This window comes from Alligator sinensis, unplaced genomic scaffold (assembly GCF_000455745.1).
Source record: "Alligator sinensis unplaced genomic scaffold, ASM45574v1 scaffold352_1, whole genome shotgun sequence".
Lineage (NCBI taxonomy): Eukaryota > Metazoa > Chordata > Crocodylia > Alligatoridae > Alligator > Alligator sinensis.
In genome coordinates, this window is record NW_005842223.1 from 1,097,596 (window position 1) to 1,123,255 (window position 25,660).

At 41.0% G+C, this 25,660-nt stretch overlaps 1 protein-coding gene across 24 annotated transcripts in view; it reads left to right on the top strand.

Annotated features, from left to right (window-relative positions):
• The window catches only part of MICAL2 (microtubule associated monooxygenase, calponin and LIM domain containing 2), a 210,124-nt gene that overhangs the window by 165,774 nt on the left and 18,690 nt on the right, over positions 1 to 25,660 (top strand). For 22 of the 24 annotated variants that reach the window (XM_025208170.1, XM_025208169.1, XM_025208175.1 and 19 more), the window contains 3 exons: positions 9,085 to 9,182; positions 11,557 to 12,892; positions 25,056 to 25,150. In XM_025208170.1, coding sequence (XP_025063955.1) covers positions 9,085 to 9,182; positions 11,557 to 12,892; positions 25,056 to 25,150 — 1,529 coding nt within the window. Of the gene's footprint in view, positions 1 to 8,846; positions 8,928 to 9,084; positions 9,183 to 11,556; positions 12,893 to 25,055; positions 25,151 to 25,660 lie in introns of those variants that run through there. The other 2 variants (XM_025208191.1, XM_025208193.1) reach the window with 2 other exon arrangements.

Consider the following 25,660-nt stretch of genomic DNA (forward strand, 5'->3'; position numbering starts at 1 on the left):
TTATCCTACTGGAACCCAATCGGGCAAGGTGCTGAGCATCTGACTGTAGAGTAGGGGGATGAGATTCTCCAGCTCCCATCCAACTGCCTCTCTCTCAAATCCACCCCCTGTGGAAATATGCAGTACTTAAGATATCACAGAAGCTCTGCTTTGAGGGCTTAAATGTTGCATCTATCACTCACATGACCTTCAGGACAGGTGACAATGTTCTTTGGGTAAATCTGATATCTTTTAAACTATTGGATTTACCCAAAGAACCTTGTCTGCCTATGTCCTTAGAACAACATGGCTACAACCTACACCTTGGGACAGGGGAGAATTTCTGTTAGGCTTACTTTTGAAGGGTGTAGGATATAAGTGCAAGTCAGGCAAGTATAAGGATTCCCAGGGATGCATTACTTTCTGTATTATTTGATACCTCATTATTTCATCTCTTGTTTTTCATGCTTGTTTTCTATATACTTTGTGAGAGTTGTGCAGTTTCATGGTTGACTTTAATTCCCTTTGATATCGATGAACTTCTAAAATGAATCAGTGCGTGCAGTGTATAGATAAGACCTCAGCTGCATAACTGAGGCTTCAGACAGAGGTAACTTTTTTAACCATTTAAAAAGGGACGGAGGAAGCCGCAGCTTGGGAGTGTCCCTCTGCTGATAGGCTATAACTCTTATGTCTACATGATCTGTAGGGATACAAGTTTCCTAAATCAGTGTAACTTTAGCCTTGAATGAGAGATTGAAGTCGTAAAGGTCTTGCTACCCTTGTATTGCAACAGCTTATCCTGGCACCCTGTGATATCACTAGGATTGTTTCATCTGTCTGTATCCTGTGCAGAGCTGCTCATAGCATTGCTAGATGAACATGTTAAGTAACTTGCCATTCTCTAAACAAGAATGTCCCTGCTCTGGGCTTAGCGTTCCAAACACTCTCTATGCATCTTATACAGTGCTTAGCTAGGTGGCAAGGGCTCCAGGCCTGTCCACACAATCCCTGTTCTATGTTTTATTCTTTTGAGCACGACATGCTGAAAATGTGCACAGATATAGGTTTCCCAGTTAGATGTGCCTAGATGTCCCTCCTGGTTTTGGGAATGTATGTGGTAGTCATGTTGATCTGAGACAAAAAAAAATGCAAAAATTTAGAACTCTTGGTTCCAAAATTATACCTTTTATTAGACCAACTGAGAAATTACAAAAATTGGGGCTCCTAAGGAAATGATTTGGGGTCAGCCTTAAACCCATCATCCTCTGCAATCTGACTAGAGAAACATTTGTGCCACAGGCATAGAGTCTGTTTGACCTAGAGTTTGATAGCTCTAGGTGTAAGGTATGAATACAGAACAGTGGATAATAGGGAACATAGAACAATTACATTATAACTATTCACTTTATGATGAGCAAGGGAACAATTTCAGCACATAGCAATGGCAAAACTTTCTGTCTGATGGTAGTCAAGTCCTTCATGAATGTGGCGTTAGTGCCTCCCCTTCCATATAACTAGTAAAAGCTAGTCATGAAACAAATGTAACCCCCATTTCCCTTCTGGAGTCAATATCCAGGCAAGAGGATGCCTTGCCACATGCTTGGTTTGAGTTTGTAGGCATGTTTTTTAACAAATGTTAAAAGCTTTCATAGAAATAATCATCATGAGAATGATTCTTATGTCTCATTCCTCCCAGCCAGACTGCAGGGGATCTCTCTACAGATGTGAGTAAAGGACTTTTTTGAATGGAGTCCTAAATAATACAGTTGAAGTCACTGGAAGGTAAACACCCTCATTCATACCCAAGGATGGAATCTAGTAGTCTACACATGAATGGCTAGCAAATCCCAAAAGAGCACACTGTCAAACTATTTCATGGCTGTGACAGGGGAATCCCAGCAAACAGGAGATTAGCAGACTACAATGTATTCCAGCCCTCCAGAGAGATACACATGACAAATGAGGCACACTGTCTCCCTGGGAGAAATTCAGCAGGGTAACAGTGGAATCATCAGTGCAGTGAGAACAGTTGAACCATCAACAGCTTTGCAATTCAAAGACTTCCATCCAGACAGACAATTTCAGCTACCTATCGTAATTAGTAATGTGAAGTTCCATTGTTGTATGGTATTTATAGTTGCAGGAAAGTGGCAGATGTCACTAAGGCAGAGAAAGTCTCAACATACCACACTGACAGGGAAATTTTTCCCATTGCTTGGAAGAATGTATAAACAATAAGTAGGGAGTAAAGTTGCTATCACTGAAATGAAAGTATCTAAGAAGTCACCACTACAAGCAAGTGAAAGTTTTTGGAGCCTTGGTCCCATATGAACACTTTTCACTTAAATCCTACTCACCTTCAGGCTCAGGACTGTCTTTGAAAATATCCACAAAGTCATTTGGGTTTTATTCATAAAGTATATCTTTACTTTCCTAAAAATAGTAAAAACATGCCTCAGTTCATCTTCAGGTTAAAAAATAATGCTTAATCCAGTTTTAAAAAGTGAAAAAAGAAGCAATATAAAGTGAAAAAAGACCAACTGGCAGCTCTTAATACTTGCCCATTTTCTGCTTGCTCTCAGTCAGAATTTTACATGCTTAATTAAATTTTTGCCCATGAATTTTGCTTTCATTTTTAAAAAATCCTCCTGTGTGTCCCTGCAGGGAGTCTCTAGAGGGAGCTAAAAGTCTTTGGGAAAGAACTCGTCTGATGCATGCATTTGTCAAAACCTCAAGTATGCTGCTGAAATGAGTTTAACATACTGTCAGCATATACTAGGCACAAGATAAAGGCATTTATCCTCTCTAGGAAGGACAGAGTTTGGCATCATGTCCGTGTATAATCTATTCAATATTTGGTTACAAAAAAAAATTGTATGATTGCTACACATCTCAGAAAAATACCAGTCTCCCCTTCAGACTTGTTTTCCTACACATGCACTGCTCTTAAATTGCACTAAATATGTGGTTAAAGAAAGGAAACCAGAGCCTATTTTGAATGTGTTCAAAGACTCAGTGCAGGATATTATCAAATCCTAGATTCCCAGTTTCTCCACTGTGTGGATTTTCACGCTTTTAGTTTGTGAGATCTTAATCAGCAAGCTTCATTGTTGAAGTCTGAAAATCAAACCAAGATGACTTCCTATTGGGTTAGAGGGAAGGGGAACACAGTAGATTTTATATATCTTGACTTTGGTAGGGCTTTTGACAGTCCTGCATGGCAGTCTCATAAGCAAGCTAAGGTAATATGTTTTAGATCAGTGTTTCCCAAACTATGGGGTGATCTTCTTCGGGGGTCATAACAGTTTTGTGGGTGGGGGGAGGCACAGGCATGTGAATTACAGCAGCAATCAGCAGCAGTTGCTACTGGTGATTGGAATTGGCAGCAATCACTGGGGGGGAATTTCCAGTGAGGGACGTAATAGTGGCTGAAGTAGGGGGCACAAGTGGGCCTGACATGCCTATGGTGTAGCATAAGCCCACCAGATATGGGAAACACTAATCTAGATGTAATCACTATCAAGTGGCCAAATAACTAGTTAAGAAATAGCTTGGAAAAAGAAGTCAGCAAATGTCAAACTGGAATACATCTCAAGTGATCTCATGCAGGGATCTGTTCTAGGCCCAATTTTTATTCTGTATTTTTATTAACAGTTTGGATGGTGGAGTAGACAGTTCACTGATTTAACAAGCGAATGATGCCAAGCTCTGGGGGAAATAATCAATATCTTGATAATCCTAACAAAGGAGAGAAAAATCAACATGGTGAAATTCAATCAAGATGAATTCAAAAGTGCTACACTTAGAAAGGAGAAATGAAGTGCACAAGTGGAGCAGAGGAACTGCAGAAAAGGATGTGGGGGGAGGGAGTTATAATGTATTACAAACTAAATATAAATCAACAATATAAGGTTGCAACAAAGGCAAATTTCATTCTGGATTGTATTAATGGTAGTATCATCTGTAAAATAAGGGAGATAATTATTCTGCCCTTCTTGGTGAGGCCTTCAGTTCTGGCCAGCATGCTTAAGAAAGATAGAGACAAATTACACAGACAAGAGGTGGGCAACAAGAAAGATAAGAGGTTTAGAAAGCCATGTCCTATGAGGAAAGGTGGAAAGAAAAGAGAAGAATGAGGAAGTACATGCAAAGTCTTTCAGTAGGTAAAAGATTGCTGTTATGAAGGCAGTGCTCAAGGATTCTCCACGGCCACTGGAGGAAGGATAAGAAAATATCAGATTAAATTGCAGTAAAGATGATTTAAGTTGGATATTAGGGGAAAAATTCTAACTTCTAAGATGGCAAAACCCTGAACAGACTCTTTAGCATGGTTATAGAATCTCTTTCACTGGAGGTTTTTAAGAGCAGATTGAACAAATGTATGCTGGCAACTGTCTAGGTATGCTTAATCCTGCCTCATTGCAGGGAGTTGTAATGGATGATCTCTGGAAGTTCCTTTTATCTGTACATTTCTATGATACTATGGGAGAAATAGTTTGAGTATGTAAAGGTGCAATTTTAGGGACAGATCCCTAATTGTTGTAAATTGGCATACGTAGCATATTAACATAGCAAATTAGTCCTGAAGTCAATGAACCTATGCTGGCTTCTGTATAAACAACAAAAATTTCTCCTACACAGAATGCCATTGACTTCAATGAGAGTCTGACTGGGACTAATTTTTCTGTGGAGTATGATACATTTTAGGACCCAAAGGGCCTTAGGACCTAAACCTGTGACCCTTAATTAGTAGTACAGAAGTCCCAGTGAAGTATTTGGATTGCCTTCAATGCACTGAGCTGTAAAACTCAGACATCCTAATATACCCCCTACCCCATGTATTTTAAACTTATAGACGCAAGTATTTTATCCATTTCCAAATTTGTTGACAAATCCTAATTCTGTACTCTGCTGTTTTACTTCTGTGATCTGGGATGACATATTTCAATACACAAATCATGGGTTGCACAGAACAAAAGCCTTTTCCCATTACACATTAAATAAAAGGCCTTTGACAGCTGCTGCTTCTGTCCCCTGCTGTGAGCAACTGGTGGTACCAGGAGCAATGCTCATCCTTTCTGTCTCTGAAGGAAAAACCGTCCTCTGAATTGGATTGTGAAGGGCCAGAGGCTGTCTGAGAATTAGGGTTGTAGTGACAGCTTCCTTAAGTGCCCCAAGAAACTTGGAAGAAAACTGGGAAAATTCCCCATGGTCATTTCACATCTACCCAATAAAACGTTATTCCTCCAATGTTCAAATACTGGAAATGTGATACTCATTTCCCAGAGAATAAATGAGAGTAGCAATGCCAGTCATAGGTGTTTTAGAAACTGAATAAAGAATGTCATGAATACAGCACAGCCTGAAATTAATTTAAAATGAAAGAGGAATTAGAAATTACTTATTGTTTTCATCACAATAGTTCCTAGAGACCTCAGTCAGATCAGAGCCCCAGTGGAATATATAGGCACTGCTGGCCAAATCCTATTTTGTGAATTGTGCCTATGTGCCAAAAATGCAGTTCTGTTGCTAAATACGTGTCATTTAGGCACATAAAGTGAAATAGGATTTAACCCTACATGGACGGTAGAAGAAAATCTGACTGATGGAGGTGATCGTTTATTTTAATTTGATTTGAAGGGTGATATTGTATCAGTTTTGTGGATATTTATAGAGAGCTCCTTTCAAACATGAGAGCACGCAGTTTCTTGGTTGTAAATTTGACAAGTGGGCAACAGAGACTGGAATCATTGGTGAAATCAGATGCAGAAGTCAACTTCTTGTTAGCGATAAGGTGATGGATACAGTGGAGATAAGCTCTGAAGGGTCCTTGAAAGAGAGAATAAGTAGTTTATATTTGCTGCAGTAATCAGAATGGAGCACTTCTGGATTTACCTGACCAAGTGCCTACTTTTAGTAAGCTATTTTTTATTTTTGGCGAAGAATTAGCAGTACTAGGAAATACAGACTGCAGAGCAAATTTTGGCCAAGTATGAAAGAGATTAATCAGAATTGTAGCATCCTTCCCTCTGGATGAGAAAAGCTGGATGTGTTTTCTTCCAACATATTTGTGCTGGTTGCTTTTAGGATTTAATAAATCCCTGTCAAATTTTTGTGAAATTTTAATTTAGTAACATGACTTTCACCCACTTTTGCCTAAAAGTAACACTACTTGGACCCAATCTGGCCATTTTTTCTGAATCTCTCTCTCTCTCTCTCTCTCTCTCTCTCTCATCTGAACTCCATATGCAATCGCTTAGATCATTTTCCTTGTTTCCTGCACTTCTTGTTTATTGTATATTCCTAATTTTGAGACTCTACCCTTATATAATATTCTAGCAGCATTCTCTGCAATTAAGATGCGTCCAGGATTTGCATTATGAACCTTTTGTTTTCTAGAGTTTATAGTTCTGTTATAAAAATACTTTCCAAGCTAAAACTTGGTAGGTAATATCTTGACTTGGGAATATTTTTTTTCCTTTTCTTTTTTTGCCAAAGACATGTTTGTTATGCTAGATCCATGCACATGCAAATATTAAAGTATTTAAGCACAACATGAGGTTTCTATGCTAGTTTACTGTATTCATTTGCATATACTTCCTTTACTAAGCCTACATTTGTCCACCCTTGTTGGTTGAAGGCCTTACATAATTGACTCCCATGAGACAAAGTCTTGACCGGGATGATCTAGTTGGTCCTGCTTTGAGTGCGGGGCTGGACTAGATGACCTCCTGAGGTCCCTTCCAACTCCAATTTTCTATGGTTCTATTATTACACAGCAGCCCTCCAGTGCTCTACCACTGCCTCCAGGATAATAAGAACCATGGGGTTACTTTTCTCCTTATTGTCCAGTCATATATCCCAATGCCTCCTTATTTAAGGCAGAACTTTAAGGCAGACATTTTTCTCCATCTCAGAGCTTTTTTACCCAAATTTTCAAAAATTGAGGAATGATTTGGAGAGTACCAGCTTTTAGGGTGCCACAAGATGTGGAAAAAAGCTGATTTTTCTGTAAGTATTAAGTATTGGACACTTTAGGATGCTTCAGGCACCACATCAGAAAACTGAAGCCCAGTTCTGAAGTTATGGACTTGCTCTCAGCATGTGTAGAGTGCAGGCACCTGTACATGCCCCAGAATGTGTACAAACTAGGCCTGTGCAAGTAAGCAGCTATTTGATCCAGCTTCAGATCCGGCCACTTCAGATGCCAGTGGTTTGATCCAGAGCTCCGGACCAGGTTCCCACGTCAGTCCGGCCGAAGCAGCTCCGAAGCTTCGGAGCCACCTTGGAGATCCGGCCATAGGGTATAATGGGGAATCAATGAAATATCTATAACTTTGTTGTTTTTTTGTCTGATTTGGATGAACCTTGCAGGGGTGGTAGCCTCTGCTGAGAGCATGAAACCTGCCAAGTTTCAAGAAGATTTGTGCAGGGGTTTGGGGGAACTGTACTCCTAATTCTTGAAAGCAAAATTCATGTTACAGCTGCAGGCCTGGCTGCTAAGCTACTGTGTTACCAGTTACCAATTAATCATGATTCACTCAAGGACCAGCTCAATATACAGTACCTAGCTACTACATAATGAGTTAACGAGCATGGATTAACACCTACAAAACCACAGACTAAGGAGAGGAAATAATGAATAGACAATCAACTGCCCCAAGACAAACAGTCAGTTGCACAAGCACCCATGTCACGAGTTTTGTCTGTCAGCAGCTAGGGGTGCAGGGCCCCAGAACCCTCCTACACTGATCTCCTTGATGGCTGGCAGGCTTCGTGGCCTCAGCGAGGCCTAGCAGGCCTGCAGCTTTCAGCCTGCTGCGCCTTAACATACACAGTGTCACCCATGTCACAAGTTTTACTTGTCTGCAGCTTGAGGTGCAGTTTTCCCCAAACCCCTGCACTTATCCCCTTGACAGATGGCAGGCTTCGTGGCCTGAGCAGGGACTGCTACCCCTGCAGTTTTCAGCCCGCTGCGTCTTAACACACACAGGATCCTCTATGTCACGAGTTTTGCCTGTCAGCAGCTTGAGGTGCAGTTTTCCCCAAACCCCTGCACTTATCCCCTTGACAGATGGCAGGCTTCGTGGCCTGAGCAGGGACTGCTACCCCTGCAGTTTTCACCCCCTTTGGTATAACACATAGATATGACATGAATTTTGCTTTCAAGAATTTGGGGTTCAGTTCCCCCTAAACCCCTGCACCTATCTTCTTGAAACTTGGCAGGCTTCATGCCCTCAGGAGAAGCTACCACTCCTGTAAATTTCATCCAAATCAGACAAAGAACAACAAAGTTATAGGTATTTCATTGATTCCCCATTATAACCTATGGCCGGATCTCCGAAGCTTTTCCGAAGCGGTTCGGAAGCTCCAAACTGCTTCGGAAAGCCTAACGAATCCAGCACTTCAGTCCGGACATGCTGCTTCAGATGCTGAAGCATCCAAAGCTTCTCTGGATTTGAAGCACAGTCCAAAGCCTTGCACAGCCCTAGTACAAACACAGGCTGGCTAGAGAAACCCAATTACACGGGACATAAGAAATTTTCTCACATACCACACTCCCTCCCCCACCTTCTCCCCAAGTTAGCCCTGTCAAATTTGGAGGGGTGCTTATTTTTCTGCCCAGAGTAGAAGCACCCCACTTCAATCCCTGCTGCAAAACTAACTACCTGATAGCAGCTATTGCATTGCTGTTCAGACAGTTGAGGAAGTCAATTGATTGGCTTGTAGTACTTCATTCTGCCGGTGTTAATGATCCTTCCTCCTTTTTAATGGTCTCAGTGTTCCACTAATCAAACTAATCTTTCTTCTGGATATTTTGCTGTCTGTTAGCTACTCCTGGTCTCTCTTCCTTTATTTCACAGATTTCCAGATTTTTAGCTCTGTCCCTGAACCATGATGCCATAACTCTGGAAAAATCTTTTTTCCTTCATTCTGCCTTTCCAAAAAACAAGGTGTGTGGCTTGTTTGGTGGCATGTGGTATGTCAGACAGTAGTATATAACCAGTTGACTTCCACGTACTCTTGTTGTCTAATTGCAGGTTTTATTTAGGATGGAATAGTTGGAGTAAAATGTGGATTTTTTTTGCATTTGTTTGGCAGATTTCCCACTCCTGTATAGCAAGAAACCCGGGCTGCATTCAAAGGAGAATTCAGGCAGTATTCAGTCTGCTCTTGAGGATGATCTCCCCCCAACACAGGTATGCAGGAATATACTTGTAGAGTAAAAAATAGATACAAAACAAAGATCTATGTTTGTCCATCCTCAGTACCTCTGTGACCCCCATTACTATACTCTTGAAGCACCTCACAGATAATTCACAGCCCTACTGCAAGGCAGAGACTTATTCCCATTTTACCAGAGGGGAAAAGTGTACAGTTTTCTAAAGCTCCCAAGATACTTTGGCCCCTAAATCATAAAGGCCATGCCCTGGGGTGTGAACTCTAAGCTACTTTGTTGCCTAATGTCAGGCTTTGGCATATGTGGAGGGGGAGTGAAGGGTGGGGCTTTTCTGGGGGGCAACCTGGGAAGTGAGTGACTGGCCAGGGAGACTGTGTAGACATGGACAAAGGGCTTAACATTTTGCCTAGATGCCAAACTGTCAGTTTTGCCAGCATTTAAACATTTCTGAGATTCATAAGTCCCACTCAACTTTTGTCTCACTAGATAGGCACCAGGGTCCCACAATGCCTAAGTTTCTGCTTATGGGTATAGCCAAAGTCAGTATTATAACAAAGGTGGGAGACCAAGTCACCAGCCCCAGGGGAGGGGCAGTGGGTGCAAAAATAGTAGCAGCTCTGCTGCCGGCTTTGCCCCCCGTGGCACAGCCACTGATACTCACCCATGAGCCGCTGCCGCCCAGGGCGCTCAAGGTTCCAGTTATCTCTGTGTGTAAATAAGTGTTGATGCAACTGAGGTGCTTGGAGCCCTAGCTCATGTCTGTGCCCTCACACATTCAACACAAGGTACTGGCCCACCTATCTGATCCATTAGGCATCCTTAGATCCAGGCTCACACAAAAGAAAGCTGTTGAGAGGTTAAGAGAGAAAATGCATATGTGCGCATGTGTGTGCCTGTCTGTCCCATTTTATCTGGGAATCCTCCAGTGACTTATTAGGTGGCCGACCCATTTTTAACTCTGATTCAGAGTATGCACTTTAATCCCAAGAGAAGTCCAGAAGCCCCAGAATAAGTCAGTCTCTCTCTTTTTCTGTGTTTTTTTGTGTAAGCAAGGGTTGACCTGATTTAAGCACCTTACTGCAGAAAGTGTTCACGCTAGAGAATCCTGAGCAGAGATGGGCACCTCTCTCTGTCCCAGAGTGAGGCAGAGTAGGGACTTGAACCCAGGTGCCAAAGGTTCTAACTAGTATCCTAACCATCTCATTAAATATGATGAAAACTTATTGATCTTAGGGGCTTTGTTATATGATCTAGAGCCTTCTACATCAATGGCAGTAGTTCATAGCCAGTCCAGGATAATAATGATAGATGACTGGTTCAGTGGTCTGGATAATATTACTGCAGATAGTATTTGACAAGTCTGCATGTTATAAATTCACTGTCAGAACTGTAGGTAAGGCATTCTTGTTACTAGTCTGAGCAGAGAGGACTGAATAGGCATGTATTATGTATGGACATTTCTGTGGTATTTATCACTGGTCTATCAAAGGTCCTCACAAGCATCAATTTTAACTATCAAAAGACTAGTATGAATCAGGGAATAATTGTATTTGCCACCATTTTACATATAGGAAAATACAACATAGGGAGGTTCAAGCTCCTATGGAACATTTTGGATAGAGGTGGGAATAGAAGCAGTATCCCCTTACTGACTAGCCCTATGCCTTCAGCACACACAACTTCCTTCGTCTTCAAAATATGAAGGATGGAAGCTCTTCATCTCTAAAAGAGGACTCTCCAGGTGTAGCCACTAAAGACATCTTGTAGTATCTGTATTTCAAATAAAATGAAGATTTCAGTATCTGGAATTAGAAGTTAAGCACTTACACAAGTTGTAAGTTTGTTTAAAAACATTTAAATCTACCATCCTTCATTTTCCATATATTGCAAGGTTGCTTCAGTTATTCTTGGCTGCACTAATCAAAAAAGTGTAATATTTCTAATGAAACCAGATATAATGTCTCTGTGTTTGCTATAAAACTTTAACACAGTGCAGCTGAAATAGAGCGGGGAAGCGGGTAGGTCCTCATTTGTTTATATTCCTGTAGTAGGGAATGATCCTTTCCAAGAAAAATATTGAAGGTCAACTTAAAGCAAGGAGGTAAATACAAAGTATAAGTAAATGTAAGGTATATGTAAAGGATTCCGGTATATATAAAAAGGGACACACACTCATTGTAGAAATTAATTCTTAGACAGTTTAGTGTAACAGTTTCCAGTGGTATTAGCTCTCTGTCCTATATTTTTAAAAATACAGCACAGGGATGTGAGGAAACAAAAGATAAACTCTCTAGTAGAATGAGTGTAAGTGAACTTTGGAAATGTATATACTGATATTTATTTCAGATTTCTGGTTAATAAAGAATATAATGAGCTATTTTTTTATTATGCAGTTGATGTCTAACAACAAGCCACCTGAAATTACAAGACATTTCAAACCCTACAGCCCAATATTTAAAAGAAAGTCAAAAACCAGAGAAACACCTGAAGAAATCCCTTTATATGTGCTTCATCATCCGGTTCAGAATAGTATTGGGGATTCTTTTTTGAAACATTCAGAATCTGTATCACCAGATGCCAATTTATATAACTATGAATATGAGGATGGTAATGCTGAGGAATACAAATTAGAAACCTGGAATGAGAATATCAGGGAACAGGAGCCTTTAGCAGAAAGAGGGGCCTCTAGAAGAAAAATAGTAGATTTGTCCTCGCTGAATTTGGAGGAAAAAGATGAAAAAAATTCAAGACACCCAAAAGAAAAGGCTGAACTAAATGAGATAAAGAAAAGGATAACAAGGAAGTTAATGCTTTCTTCAGAGCAGCAATTCAAATTAAATGTTTCAAACAACGCAGACCTAAGTGGAACAAAACCAGGGTATCAAAGCAACAGAGCTCTGGAAATTTCAGAACAGAAGGATGCTGACAACAATGCAAGAGAAAACAGTATATCTGTGCTTTCTCCATTTGAAAATGAAGCCTTGCCAATTGTGCCAGTTAATGCAAAAGATATTCAGAAGAGTCTGGACAATACTGGAGGAGAACAACTGCCTAGCCAACCAAAATCACCATTGAAACTAATTGCCAGTGCAATAAAGAAATCCATTCTAGAGCCTCTTATCTCTCCTTCAGAAAGCATAAAAAAGAGCTCAGACAGTAAAAGGAAACCTCATTCAGAACATACTTTCTTCAGCTTCCCTAATAATGCCAGTCACTCTGTGAGTCTAAACAATAGCAATGGAGGACAGCCACAGGGGTCCAGTGTGCCGAGGCATCCAGGAGAAGAGTCTGAACTGAGGAACTCAAGTAAAACCTCATCTAATATTTTCACTAGTCTTGAAGAGAAGTCTCCATATGGGTACACGGAGGTACACTTTCCTGCTTGCAGTTTGCATACCAGTCCTTCCAAGCCTGAAAAATCATCTTACACCAAGATAGAGGATGTACCAAGACTCCTAGAAAAGTTTACCCTGAAAGAGACTCCTCTGAGATCTTCAGGAGATGACATGCTTACTAGTAAACAAAAGAACCTTTCTGTTTCATCTCTAAGGCTCAAGAACAAAATTTCCAAGGATAACACGGTAGATCCTTCACAGAGGAGTGATATCAGGACATTCTTTACTAACTTTAGAACTAAAGTCACTGAAAGAGAAAAAAAGGATCCATCAAAATCCTCTGTGCCCATTAACAGATTTTTCCCTGAAGAAGTGCTAAGTCATCCTTCCACAGGTGAGGACTTGGAGGGAAATGGGATTGGTTTTAAATGTTATAATTTAAAGCCATTTCTTTACCTCCGTTTTTACTCTGATTACTTAAAGTCAATTAATCTATAGTTCATTTAATCAAGTATTTATGTTACAGCATATGTAAGTGAAGGAAATTTTTTTAAAAGATATGTTAGGACTGAAAATACTGGTTAATGCTGCCCATTGTGATCCAGAGGTCACAATGGGCAGCAATTGCTTTTCCAGGCACGTTTCTCATAGGTGCTCAGACAGGGCTGTCATAACCACCACATCAATACTGAGGTAGAAAGGTAGAAGGTGGAGGACAGGAAATTTCACAGGGGCTAACTCAGGAGTGGTGGTTGCCATGACATCAAACGTGCTGAAGGCAGAGGAGTAAAGTAGACAATGATGGAGATCCAAGGCTAGAAATAGACATTGCCAAATTAAGCAGATCAGCTCTGTCAGGATGTGCACAGTGGATCTACTTCATTGGGCAAAACACAAGTAGTCTGTTGTCCCACCAACTGACCCTGCAGGACAAGCAATGTGTTTTCCTGGGACTACAGGAGCCCGGTCCTTCATGCCCTGGGAATTCTTGTGCAGGATCAGGCCCCTCAAACCCTGGGGGCACCTGCCTGGCTTTCCCCTCTTACAGAGACACACTGAAGTAAATCATCTCCAGGGAGTGTCTCTGCCAGTTAGTGTCAGCTGCCCTGGGGCTTCACTGGAGTGTCTACAGGCACCTGAGGAAACCCAGGCAGGCACTTCTTGTGTGTCCGGGGCTTGATCCTGCATGCCCTGGGAATGGGAATTCCTGGGGTGCACAGGCTAGGGCCCTTGAAGCCCTGACAGTGGCTATCTGGGGCAGCTGCAGAGCGTGGACAGGTCTGAGCTGACCGCACATTTCTGTCACCAACCTAGCAGGTATCTGCTGCAATAAAGGGCACAAATTGATACTATCTATATTGTAACCACAAATTCTGGGATTTTGCAGCATGAAAAGGGGCGTGTATGCTCTTTGCGTGGCCTTTGTGCTGCTATAAAAGTTTTTATGGCAGTACAAATGTGATATGTTTTCACCCTTAGAGAAAATGCAGAAAACCCTGTTGTGGGAATAGAGGTGAAAGCTGTAACCGTGGTAAACTCATACCCTGTCTGTTCCTAGATAGGAACATAAAAATGAAGACAGTGAACTTGACTAATAGTCTGTCTAGTCTAGGACCCTGTCCCCAGCACCAGACACTTCAGCAGAATGTGCAAAGGTATATGCACAGTGGGTAATTATGGAAGAAAAAATCCAAGGGGGAAGATTTTTCCTGTTCTCTAACATTGAGAGTTCCCGTTTTCCCTAAAAAAGGAAAATTCGGCTGTAGGCAGATGTATTTTTCAACTAGTTTGAAAGGAAAGGAGGAGTAGGTTGTTTTGAAAGTGTACTTCAGCTTTTACAATCTGTTACATCTGTATGCTCCTATAGTGGTATAAATTAATTAAATCTCTGTACCTTTATCCCTAAATAAAACAGGTTAAAATAACAACAACTTGGCTACATGTAGAGATCTATAGTAGCATTTCCCAAACTATGGGCCATCTACCCCTGCAGGTCTGTTAAAGTTCCTGGGGAGGTTGCGCATGAGAACCAATTTGCCTCCCTACTTCACCCACTCTCATGCTCTCCCTACTTCATCCTCCATTGTCACTTTCCCCACACTGATGCCCCTCACCACTAATTGCTGATGGCTTTCCTAATACTGATTGCCCCTGGTGAGTGGAACTAGCAGCAAATGGAAGCAGAGAAAAGTTGTTGGCAAATAAAGTGATGGCTGAATTAGGGTGTGCAAATGCCTGGGTTTGCTATGAGGAGGCATCAACCATAAGGTTTGGTAAACACAAGACTGTTGGAACACACAGTCATAAGTTACCATATATCATAACAGTTTGTATAATTTTATACCAATATCCTTGTTAATTCTGTCTGTAGCCTTTGAGTTACCTAAGTTGTTAATGTAAATAATATTAGCTTTATGAGTGTTTAAATTTGTTGCTGTTAAATTTGAGTGTCCCCTTGATCTCTTATACAGTGGTGAAGTGCTCAAAGCACTTGATGAACCATCATTCATTATTGTGCCTCTCTGGTCACTGATTACAAAGCAAGAATTTCGCTTGTTTCCTTGTAACAGTGTAGCAAGTATTACAATTGCAGGAGATGCTAGCAGATGTTGATGGAAGGCAAACGATAATCTGAATGTAGCATGTGAAAATTTCTCAAATTTTGAGTATGAAAGGCCCTGATCCTATGAAGTGATTAGCACCTCTATATCTGTTGAAGCCATTAGAATAAAGGCACTAAATCCCATGGAGGCTAGAACCCTTACACCTGACAAACATCATAACCCTCTGCTTAGGAAAACAGAAAGAAAAATTTCCTTGCATGCATCAATGAGATAAAGGGGACATTGTAGCCAACAATTCCTTCTAACCATGATGAATCCATTGTGTGTGTGAAAGCTATTCAGAACTCAACTATGTGAGTTAGAGTAAGTGGTATGAAAAAAGTTAAATAAATATCAGTTTTTTAAAGATTAATGATAGTTGTAAGAGTGACCATATTGTGATCCATTGCTGGGAATATTTGCATTTCACTGCTCAGTACGGTTTTTATTCTTTTTCTTTCTAATTGAGAAGTGTGTAATGTAGAGGTTATTACTGTTGGGGTAGTAGCTTGGTTACTGTCCGGCTACACAGCACATACATGTGCATTTTTACTTTTGGTTAAGCCTCCACCCTCTTCCCTCTCCATTTATCTAGAGGCAGCTCAGTGGCACGGGCCACCACTGAGATAGGTCCATAATAGCAACCATAGTTCTGCCATTGCAGAACTATGCAGTTATTAGGTTCATAATAGAACCTAAAGTTCTGCCATTGCAGCAACCCTAAGAAGGAGGCCTTGCAACATAACCACAGATTTTTTTGGCACCTGTCCAAATTCACTTAGTAAAAAAAAAAAATTCAACATTTTGTATGGGGCCAGTGTCTTGAAAAGGGATAAAACTACAGCAATATCAGCAATAAAGTTATAGCCAGAAAAGTGACAAGCAATTCCTCCAAATCAGGACAGGTGAGGCAGACTCTGAATTCCTGTCTCATGTCACCAGGACAGCATCTAAGAATAACTACTAGGAATGAGCCTCTTTTTGAAAGATGGTCCTGTTTTTAATATGTAAAAATTTGCATTGCCTATTCTGTGTTCTCTTTGCAAGTACATGGACAGTCCTCCAATTCGTGATTCAAGCAGGGTCCCATGGGAAACCTTTAAAAGTCATAAGATAACCTAAGATTAATCATAGGCTAAGATTAGTATAATGAGGTTTTGAGAGAGTCTTATTTGCATTTAAGGTGTGTGGTTGGTTTAGAAGGTTTTTTGTTGTGTTTTTGTTTGGGGTTTTCTTTTGTTTTTTGGTTGCTGCTGCTTCTTGTGTTTCTACCACATTTGACCATTTTGTTACGCATGCTTGTGCTTGTTTATTATACTTTGCAAAACCTTTCATTGTACATGTGCCTCTGAGCAGCGGGCACTGCAGCAGGTGTTGCATAGTCTGAGGCTCTGTGCCAGTCACATGTGGTTGCACCAATAGTATAGCCCCACTTCTTCATTAGTTCCTTGGTGGTTGAGACCTTCCTTTGCCATGGTTCATCAACCCATGGTGGTACGGACTAGGCTGCTGGAATATACATTTTTTTGCTGTCAGGTATTTTCTTCAGCCTCTTGTTCCACATCTGTAGTCATGTCTCCTTGGGTGTGGCATTGAGAGCATGAACGACTGGTGCCTCCTGCAACTGGGGGGGGCACCATGGCGGTGAGAGGGGAGCACCATGGCTGGGGAGTGCTGAGCGGCGGGCAGCAAGCAAGGACTGCCCGCAGTCACCAGCAGCTGTGTCAGCAGCAAAGGACGGTTGGGGGGAGGGGTGCAACAACGACCCACAGAAGCCAGCAATGGTTTCAGTGACCAATCTCAGGGGAGGCACATGCCCCCTGCCATGTCCCTCCTATGTGTTGCCTGTGATTGAGAGGTTGGGTGCTGGTGAGGAAACTCCTGCGTGGCTTCAAACATTTGTGTGCTGCAGGATGGTCATACAACGGGTGTCTCACATCTTCAGTTTGTCTCAGTTGGTCTATTCTGCTGGCCACTGCTCTTCTGATGTCAGGCAGAGTGATGCCAGCCAGCAGGTACACCCTGTTTAGGATGGTAAGTTTCAGACATCCTACGATGCATTGGCAGCTCTCATTCAAAATGGGGTAAAAGGCACTTAGCATGTATGGATCTCTCCCATCTAGCGCAAAAGGTTTTTTTCCAAAGCAATTGATTGATCATTCGTATATGTTATATAACAGTGATTCAAACACGCTTCCTTGTGGGAAGCCATTAATCTGTCACTTCCATCTGCTTCGCTTCCCATCCAGTTTGACAAAAATTGTCTGTTTGCGAGTAGGGTTCATATCAGCTCTGTAAGGTGTCAATCTTTTGTCAATGCCAGGGTCTTGTGGAGGAGTTGCCAGTGGTTAACTGTATCATAGGCAGCTGTTAAGTCACTAAAAAGAGCTCCAGTGATTTGGCCTCTTTCAAAACCATCCTCAGTATGTTGAGTTAGACTGAGCAGCTGGCTCGTTGATTTTCCAGGGTGAAGGCTGCCATGTTCAGGGATTAGGTGTTTATCCACGTATGGGGCAAGCTAGTTCAGTATTAGTCAGTCGTTTGCACAATTTTTATGTGTGCAATAGCAGAGAGATGCATCTGAAGCTCTTTAAGTCAGCTGGATCTTTCCCTGGCATTAGAAGTCCCACTACCTGAGCTTGTCACCATATCTTTGGAATTTTTTGACTGGCTGCGCATGAGTTGTATAGATAGGCAAAGGAGCCATTTGCAAGTCTGGGGCCTGAATTGCTTGATTTGTTCAGTAAGTATGTTGCGAAGACTGGCTGCTTTCCTGGTCTTCAGTTTACTAATACCAACATTCAACTCCATCATTAAGAAGGGGCTTATAAAACCCAGGTCTTTAGGATGCTTGTACCTTCCCAGTCTGAGAGGTTTTTTTAAATTTGTTTTTGGGCTTTTTCCATTGAGAAACATCTAGTGAGAAATTTGGTTAGCTGTGACATAATGACCTTTTCTGGATCATCATTTAGTTTACATGTTGTCACCCATGCCTTTTTTACTATTATGCATCATATCAATTGACTTAACCAGGGTCTGCCATGACTTCCTGGATTCTTATGTGATGGTGCTCATCGCCTGTAGTGATGGTGTTTGTGGAAAAAGGGTCTAGTTCGAACTATCGTCTGTAGTCTTTATATGGGCAAGTGGTTTATGGAGTGAGGCCTGGGAAGTAATTCTTGAGGCAGTCCCGTGGGATATCTTACAGATTTTTGTACAGCTTTTATAAATTGGTCATAGTTTTCAGGCATGCTTTGATGGTTTTGACTATGGCATCAAGGGATTCTGAAAAGCCTTTCCAGTTTGCCTTTTCAGGTTGAAATGTCAATGAAATGCTAAGGCAATAACACAATGATAATTTTTTCTTTAAAAAAAAAACAAAATGGAGAAGGTAATCAGGAACTGTGATATCTTTGATTCGCACACAGATATCTACCAAAGTTATTTCCAAGAATTAAAATGTTGACTATTTCAGTGCATTCTTGGGAATTAGTGTTTACTTCTTGGCAGCCTTGAAAAACTGGAGGGAATACTCTTGTCATAGCCTTAATGGGAAGAACGATAGAAATTTCCTAGAGTAGCCATCACTCACTCAGACTAGCTGAAAATTGTTACAATGCAAGATTTAAACTTCTGGCACTCAACAGTAGCAAAATAATTATAATGAGCAGCACTGTGCATAATGGTTCTCAAGCTTTTAGTCACTAATTAGCACACAATAAGTTGAGGGCTTTAGACGGGAAATTCTAGCTGTATTTGATTCATGTTCCTAAATAATATTAACAGTTCAACTGGAAAGCAAATAAGGTGTGTTATTGACCTAGCTTTCTGATTTCTGTGTTGTTAGATAAGAAACGGATAAAATCCAGGTGTCTTTGGGTCCTTACCTAGCTTTGATTACAGACGTATGTCAGCACATCACTTGTGTTTACTGTTTTTAACTTCACGATACTCCTGTTGAACACAGGGGTGCTGTCATCCCCTCTTTATAGATAGGGATCTGAGGAACAATAAAAAGAACAATTTGCCTGAAGTCACTGAGGATGTCTGTGGCAGAGCAGGGATTTGGACTTGCATAGCCAAATCCCCAGCTAGCAAAATATCTAGCTTATCCATTGTCATTATTGTCCTTCTTTGCCATTTCCTGCTACTCTTGTTCCCATTTAGGCTTTATCAGTTCCAGAAGCAGGTGGCCCTTGATATGGGAGGGAATGTGTGTGCCCTCTGTTTCCCAAAATATAAAAGTACTGAGGCATTAAGTACTGAGTATACTAAAGTAATATTAAAGCGTTAAAGCATATCTCTCTAAACCAGTTAATCTCTACCAGTTAATCACCTACCCTGGAAATCCTCATGAGGAGACTAGACAGTCACCTTGTTGGGGTCACCTGACCCCCCGTTATCTTTCCTGCTTAGTGCAAGGGGCTGGACCCGATGATCTTCTGAGGTCCCTTCTAGCCTTACAATCCATGAATCTAAGGTGCCACCCTACCTTACTTCAGCACTGAGGAATGGGCAGTAGTTAATTTTGCCAACAAGATAAAATAGGAAGCAATCCACACTTATTTAGGCACCTGAAGTATTGCTGTGGTATTCTGTAAATAAAATTTAGTTCCTGTTCTAGCTTTTAGCCTGTGTATGCTGTGTATGCTCCTGTGTATGCTCCTGATCTGTATGCTGCTGTCATTCCCATGATATTACGTGGTGTGCCTCATTCCAAATGTTGAGGACAATGAATGGTGCTCCCAAATTTCACCCCATTTTAAAGTTGTGTCTATGCCAACTTTTCTTATGTGAGCAGGTTACTTATTTCCGTGTGGGAGCCAGTTCCCTAAGTGGAAGGATTTTGGGTTGGACTTTCAGAAACACTTTGCTGGGGATGTTAACACGCAAGAACTTCAGGGATAGCAGAATGGTTAATTCAGGAGTCAAAGTGAGTCTAGGGTACTTCTGTTCTGCTGAGTGGACAAAGAGGAAAAGACAAAGCAAGACTTCTGCTCTATAAGAATTGAGGGCATTTATACACATCCATTTGTCTTCTCTGACACCAGAGATACGGCAGTACTGCATTGCATGCATTTGTATAAATGCTATGTTTGTATAAAGTTGACTTGCCCAGCGAGTCTTTCACTTGTATTTATGTATTTGTATAAAGCTGACTCACCTGGCACTGCATCACATGCATTTGTATAAATGGTGAAATGCACGTCAGCACTGACAAAATGGCGGCGGTGCACTTCAGAACTAAAACACTTTCATGTGTTTTAGTTCAAAAGCACACCGCTGCCATTTTCTCAGCATTAACACACATTTTGCCGTTTATACAAATGCATGTGCTGCAGCGCAAGCATATATACACATGTCCTGAGTTGTTGTTTGAGAGAGCTCTCTTTTCATATCAGAAATATCATGAATAGGTTTCAGACCCTTTTCACAGTTATAGACTCTTATTGACTTGTTCTTAAATAACAGGATGGGAAAGACCATAAACTCTTAAGGACAGTGTGGCAGGACTAGTCCTACTAGGTGGTAGTAACAGCCAGTGGCCGGCTAGCCCACCTTCACTCCAACTCTTCTGAACCACTGCCCTGTATCTCTCCTGCCATGCCTTGATGGAACAACTAATTATGCAGGAGATGTCCTGAGCTTTAGAGTGAGGTTTTCCTTTCCTTTTGCTTGGCTCCACCCTTTTTTATACTTGTCGAGGCTCTGACCTCTTGGTCCAGGATTATTTGCTCTAGCTGCTACCTCCTGCCCTAGGTCCACTTATTCTGGCCTTGGGTCCTTGGTAGCAGCACAGCTGGGAATTAAGACCCACAGTTAGGGCTCTGGGTCCCCTTGGTCTGGCAGCCTTGAAGAGGTTAAATTCCCTCTTTCTGATTCTCTTGCCAACAAGAGGCTAATCCCACAGGACCCTTTAAGGCACCTGCAGTGTTGTCTCCACCTCCCCTCACAACCACTCCCAGCCCTCCAGTTAAGCCGGAACAGAAATGTCAGCAACTGCTTCAGCCTAAGATACTGCACTTCCAGGCACTCACAAACAAAACCAATGCAAGCTTAACTCCTTATTCCAGTGTGGCCCTGTAGCAGGGTAAAAGGAGAAAGAAAAAGATCTTAGAGTCTTTATCCACCAGGGCTCCCCTTATTGCTTCTGAGCACTACTGTTTTGGGGTTTGTTTCACGTTTATACCTTTCTGCTTATAGATTCCCTGATCAAAAAGGTCTATCACTATAGAGCATAGTTTGTACAAGGTAGTACACCTTTCTCCTCCCCAGCCAGGGCTAGACGATTTATTCCCTTGAGACTCTCCCCTTCCAATCAGTCTGACCAGTTGTCTGTTTTGAGTACAGGGGCTACTCATTACACTCAGCCCTGCCAGTTGCCTGCCCTTTGGCTGCCTCCTCCTCAGCATGCAGCCGCTCCCCAGGGCAGAGTAGCTGGCTGTTGCAGAGATCGTATCCCTTCCTCTTTTGCTGCTTGCTACCTGGGGCTTCTTTCTGGAGGACCTTGCAGTAACCTTTTCCTCCCTTCCATTCCCTTCTCTCCTGGGTCACAATGATCCTTCTCTTAAAGGGTCTTTGCAAGTCCCGATGGCCCCATAGCCTTCCTGCAGTAACAGGACAAGGGTTCCCTGTTAGAGACAGGCATGAATAGTCAGATCAGTTTAAGAATTTTGCCAAAATTACGACATTCTGATGTAATGCCTTGTAGGAATCACCAAGGATGAATGCCTGGAGGCCAAATTCTGCCCTCAGCATACACCAAGGAAGTCAAGGGAGTTTTCATCCCAGAGTCAGAAACAATGAGGATAAACAATAATTAGTTTCAGATGATGCACCTCAGAAAACCAGTTCCCTGATAAAGAGAATATAATGACTACAGTTGGCTTTTTTTTAAGGGGTCAGCATGAGGCTCAAATTCTTCAGATAGTTGGTCTGGTTGTTTTTTACTATAATGCTTGAGAGAGTTCTCTTGCAATGCACTCTGTGTCTGGGATATGATTCAATAAATTGTATTCATGCTTCCATAAGAGAAATTGAGGACAGAAAAAATAGTTTAGCAGAGTTTTAAATGGCTACCTCTGTCCTTTATCCTTTAAAAAGAAGACACTGTCTGGTGGTCCTTACATCTTATAGAGACAAAAATTCCAGTGGACAAGATGCAGGGCCACAAGTCAAAACGTCTGAGTTCTTGTTCCCATTCTGTCATTTACTTACTGAGAGACTTTGGACAAGCCACCTTGAATTTTCTGTGCCTTAATATCTCTATTTGTTAAATGTGAATACCCCATGTAGTGCTGCAAGAACTATGGACAAAATGCTATGGAAACCCTAAATATTTCAGTCTACATAAGTGTATGTACAGTCAAATACATTATGTCCACTGACGATGAATGAGGGGTTTGTTTTGTTTCCCTTCTGATACCTTTCTGCTTACAGATTCCCTGATTAAGAAGGTCTTTCACTGAAGAGCATATCTTATACAATGTCTCTTGAAAGGTTCTGCTTTTCCTAGCTCTGTAACCATTTCTTGCCAGGCAGGATAGGATACAAATGCCAGACATTCCATAATGCATAAGGTGACAGGCATTTTTGAGACTGTGTACACTATTAATCCATTGACGACTTCTTGCTCATGTGATGGCCCTTGTCCTGAATCCTAAGGGAAGTGAATGACTATGCTTTTGTTCCAAAAAGGCAAACAACTCCAGAGTCAGAGTCCCTTGAGAAGGAGGCAGGTGCTCTTGTATTACAGAAGGCTGTTTATCCTCTAGACCTTGTAACACTTTTTAATTATTGATGTAACACAAAGAGGAGGACAGAGGAAAGCAATTATTTATTCCCACTGTAGAGGGAAGAAAGAGAGCATGTAATTGGTTGTGTTGCCAAAGCTGCTAGCAAATCCTGTAACGTTTATGATTTGCATATTATGGAATTTTATTTTAATGAAAATGTGATCACAAGCAAGTTAGTAGGGATACTTTATTGTGTTACAAACAGAGAAAACCCAAGTCAAGTGAAAGATGGGATGCTGCTGAGTTAAGCCATCAAAAGATAGGTCCGATCTTGTTCCCAGCTTCATTTCTTTTCATCCTTCAGGCAACACAAAGGAGAGGCAATGATGGCTTAAAGAACATCCCTGGAGAGCATGAATCTGGCATAACTGGGTCTATGTCATCCACTGCTGGTGCTCGACAATGTGGCATGCAGGCCAAGGTGTATGGCGCCTGTACTGTGCTCTGGCAATCACAATCCAAATCAGCCCCTAGAGGGTTATTCCAGTAGGTATAACTTAGAGCCATGGCGACATGCTCCCTGCGCTTTAGCAGCAACAAAAAAGTGGCCCATAGCGTAGGCAGCCCCACATTCCTCAGATGCTGTAATGTATCCCAAGCACACTCAACATTATGATCCTGCGTCTTCAAGAAGGCTGACTGAAAGCACTGATTCTAGCCAGTTTTTCTTTTTATAAGGCAAAGATATTTTTAGGTGATATATGTTATTGACATGTATTTATCTTTTATTGTTATTTATTATGATGTTATGAGCAACTTTTCTCCTGATCTGTGTAGCTGCTAGAAATCTTAGAAAGAACCTAGTTCAACACCCAGTTAAATCTCTGTAAGGCTATAACTCCAATGAGGATAATGATTTAGTGTGAAATCAAAGGATTTATTTCATGTTCAGTGGTGATGTAACTGAGTAGATCTGGCCCCTGCCCTGCTTTGTTTTACTACAAATTAGTTATCTTTCTGGAATAAGCTTATTTCCCTGACTCTATTGTTAAACTGTATTTGAAGCTGAAATTAATTCTTATTTTGCAGGGTTTGGTTTCAGAGTGAAACAAAAGTAGGAAAGAAGGACTACTTACACTGAGGAAATGGGAAATGATCTTATTATAAATAAAACTTGCATTCATGCCCTGGATTAGCAAATCAACAGCTATCTGGCACATGCTAAGAAAAATGTCAATGATCCACTTTAAATATTGTGTACTCCAAAAATAGAGTCCAGTCCAGATGTTAATCATTAACCCCACAGCAGGTTGAAGTGTAGAGACAGATGTTCCTGAACAAGTTTTATTTTCTTGAATAAAGAGGATAAAGATATGAATTAGACAAGTAATTTCAGAACAAATTCAAATATTTGCACTCAGTTAGAACAAGACTTTGATGAAATGGGAAAAATAAAATTGTAGCAATTAAATATAATTTAATCTGTATCTCTGAATACGTTTCTTCCAATGATAGCTTCCGAATTTCCCTTGCAGAGTGCACTGTGTGATGTATGGATTTCCCTGACTTATTATGGCATTTTAATCAACAGTTCAATGATGTGATAATATTCTTAAGACAGAAAAATAAAAGTGACATTTGTTTAGACATAATTAATGAAATATTTATGTTGCATGAGACTGTGCGATAAAACCTTGTTCTCTTAGTCCATTTGCTTCTGATTACATTTGTGATTTTTTTATATGACCAGACATTCTGACGCCAGCTATTTTACACTGAGCAGATGTCATGTAGTAAAAATGGGTGCCAGATGCTACAAGCCACATAAGGGTAATTTGTTTAAGAGCTGGCTCATACTTTTTGCATTCAATTACACTGCATGGCGAGTCTTATATAATCATTTAGGTAACACAACTAACTTCAGATATGCATTTTAATAATAGATTTGTTTTTGTGAATGCATTCTAAGCATTATGCTACATAAACGGTGTTTAAGGAATTAATTCATTCCTGCATAATACCTTGCATGTTTAAAAAAATTCAAATACAAGCAGCAGAAGTTTTGGACAGAGACCAACAATTTAATTGACAGCATCAGCCAAATTTCCAAATTAGCTGTAGGTGCAGCCTAGTACAGTTTAGGCCAGGTGCAGCATGTCCATAGAAGTCACGGACAGATACTTTCTGCTTCACTGAGTGTTTTGTTCCTGCATTTTAGGCTCTGAACACCTAGCTGTCAGAAAACAAGTGACTGAGTGTTATTCTTCATCTTCTGATAATGAAATTGAACACAAGCCTTCATTAGCATTCAAGGTAATGTTTACTTTAACAAAGGGCAGTTTTTACTGTTCAGTTATGTTTAAGATTTATATGATTGTGATGATAAAACAGTATGTTTTTCTAAAGAAGATGGAAATATTTTACTAGCAGGGGTTATAACTCCTGCATAGAAAATTTATTGAAGAGAGATGTCAGAATTTGTTCTACCTTTCAGCTCCCCAGGATACACACACATTGACAGGAAAGGCTCTAATTTGAAAAATGGACATGCTTAACTGAAACCACTTTGAAGCTGTGTTTCTTAAGTGGTTTTAATATATAGCCCAATGAGCAAACCATTGAAAAAATTAAAACAAACAGATGCAGATTTCCCATGGGGAAACACAACTTCATTTAAGAAGCACTACAAGCAGAGTGCATGGAAAATGCTATGTTTGTTCTTATCAGAAATATTAAATGAGTCCTGCAGTCGCATCAAAAAATTACACCCCAAAAGTGTCTACTGTATACTGGGTTCTAGCTGGCTTCTGTATCATATAGGAA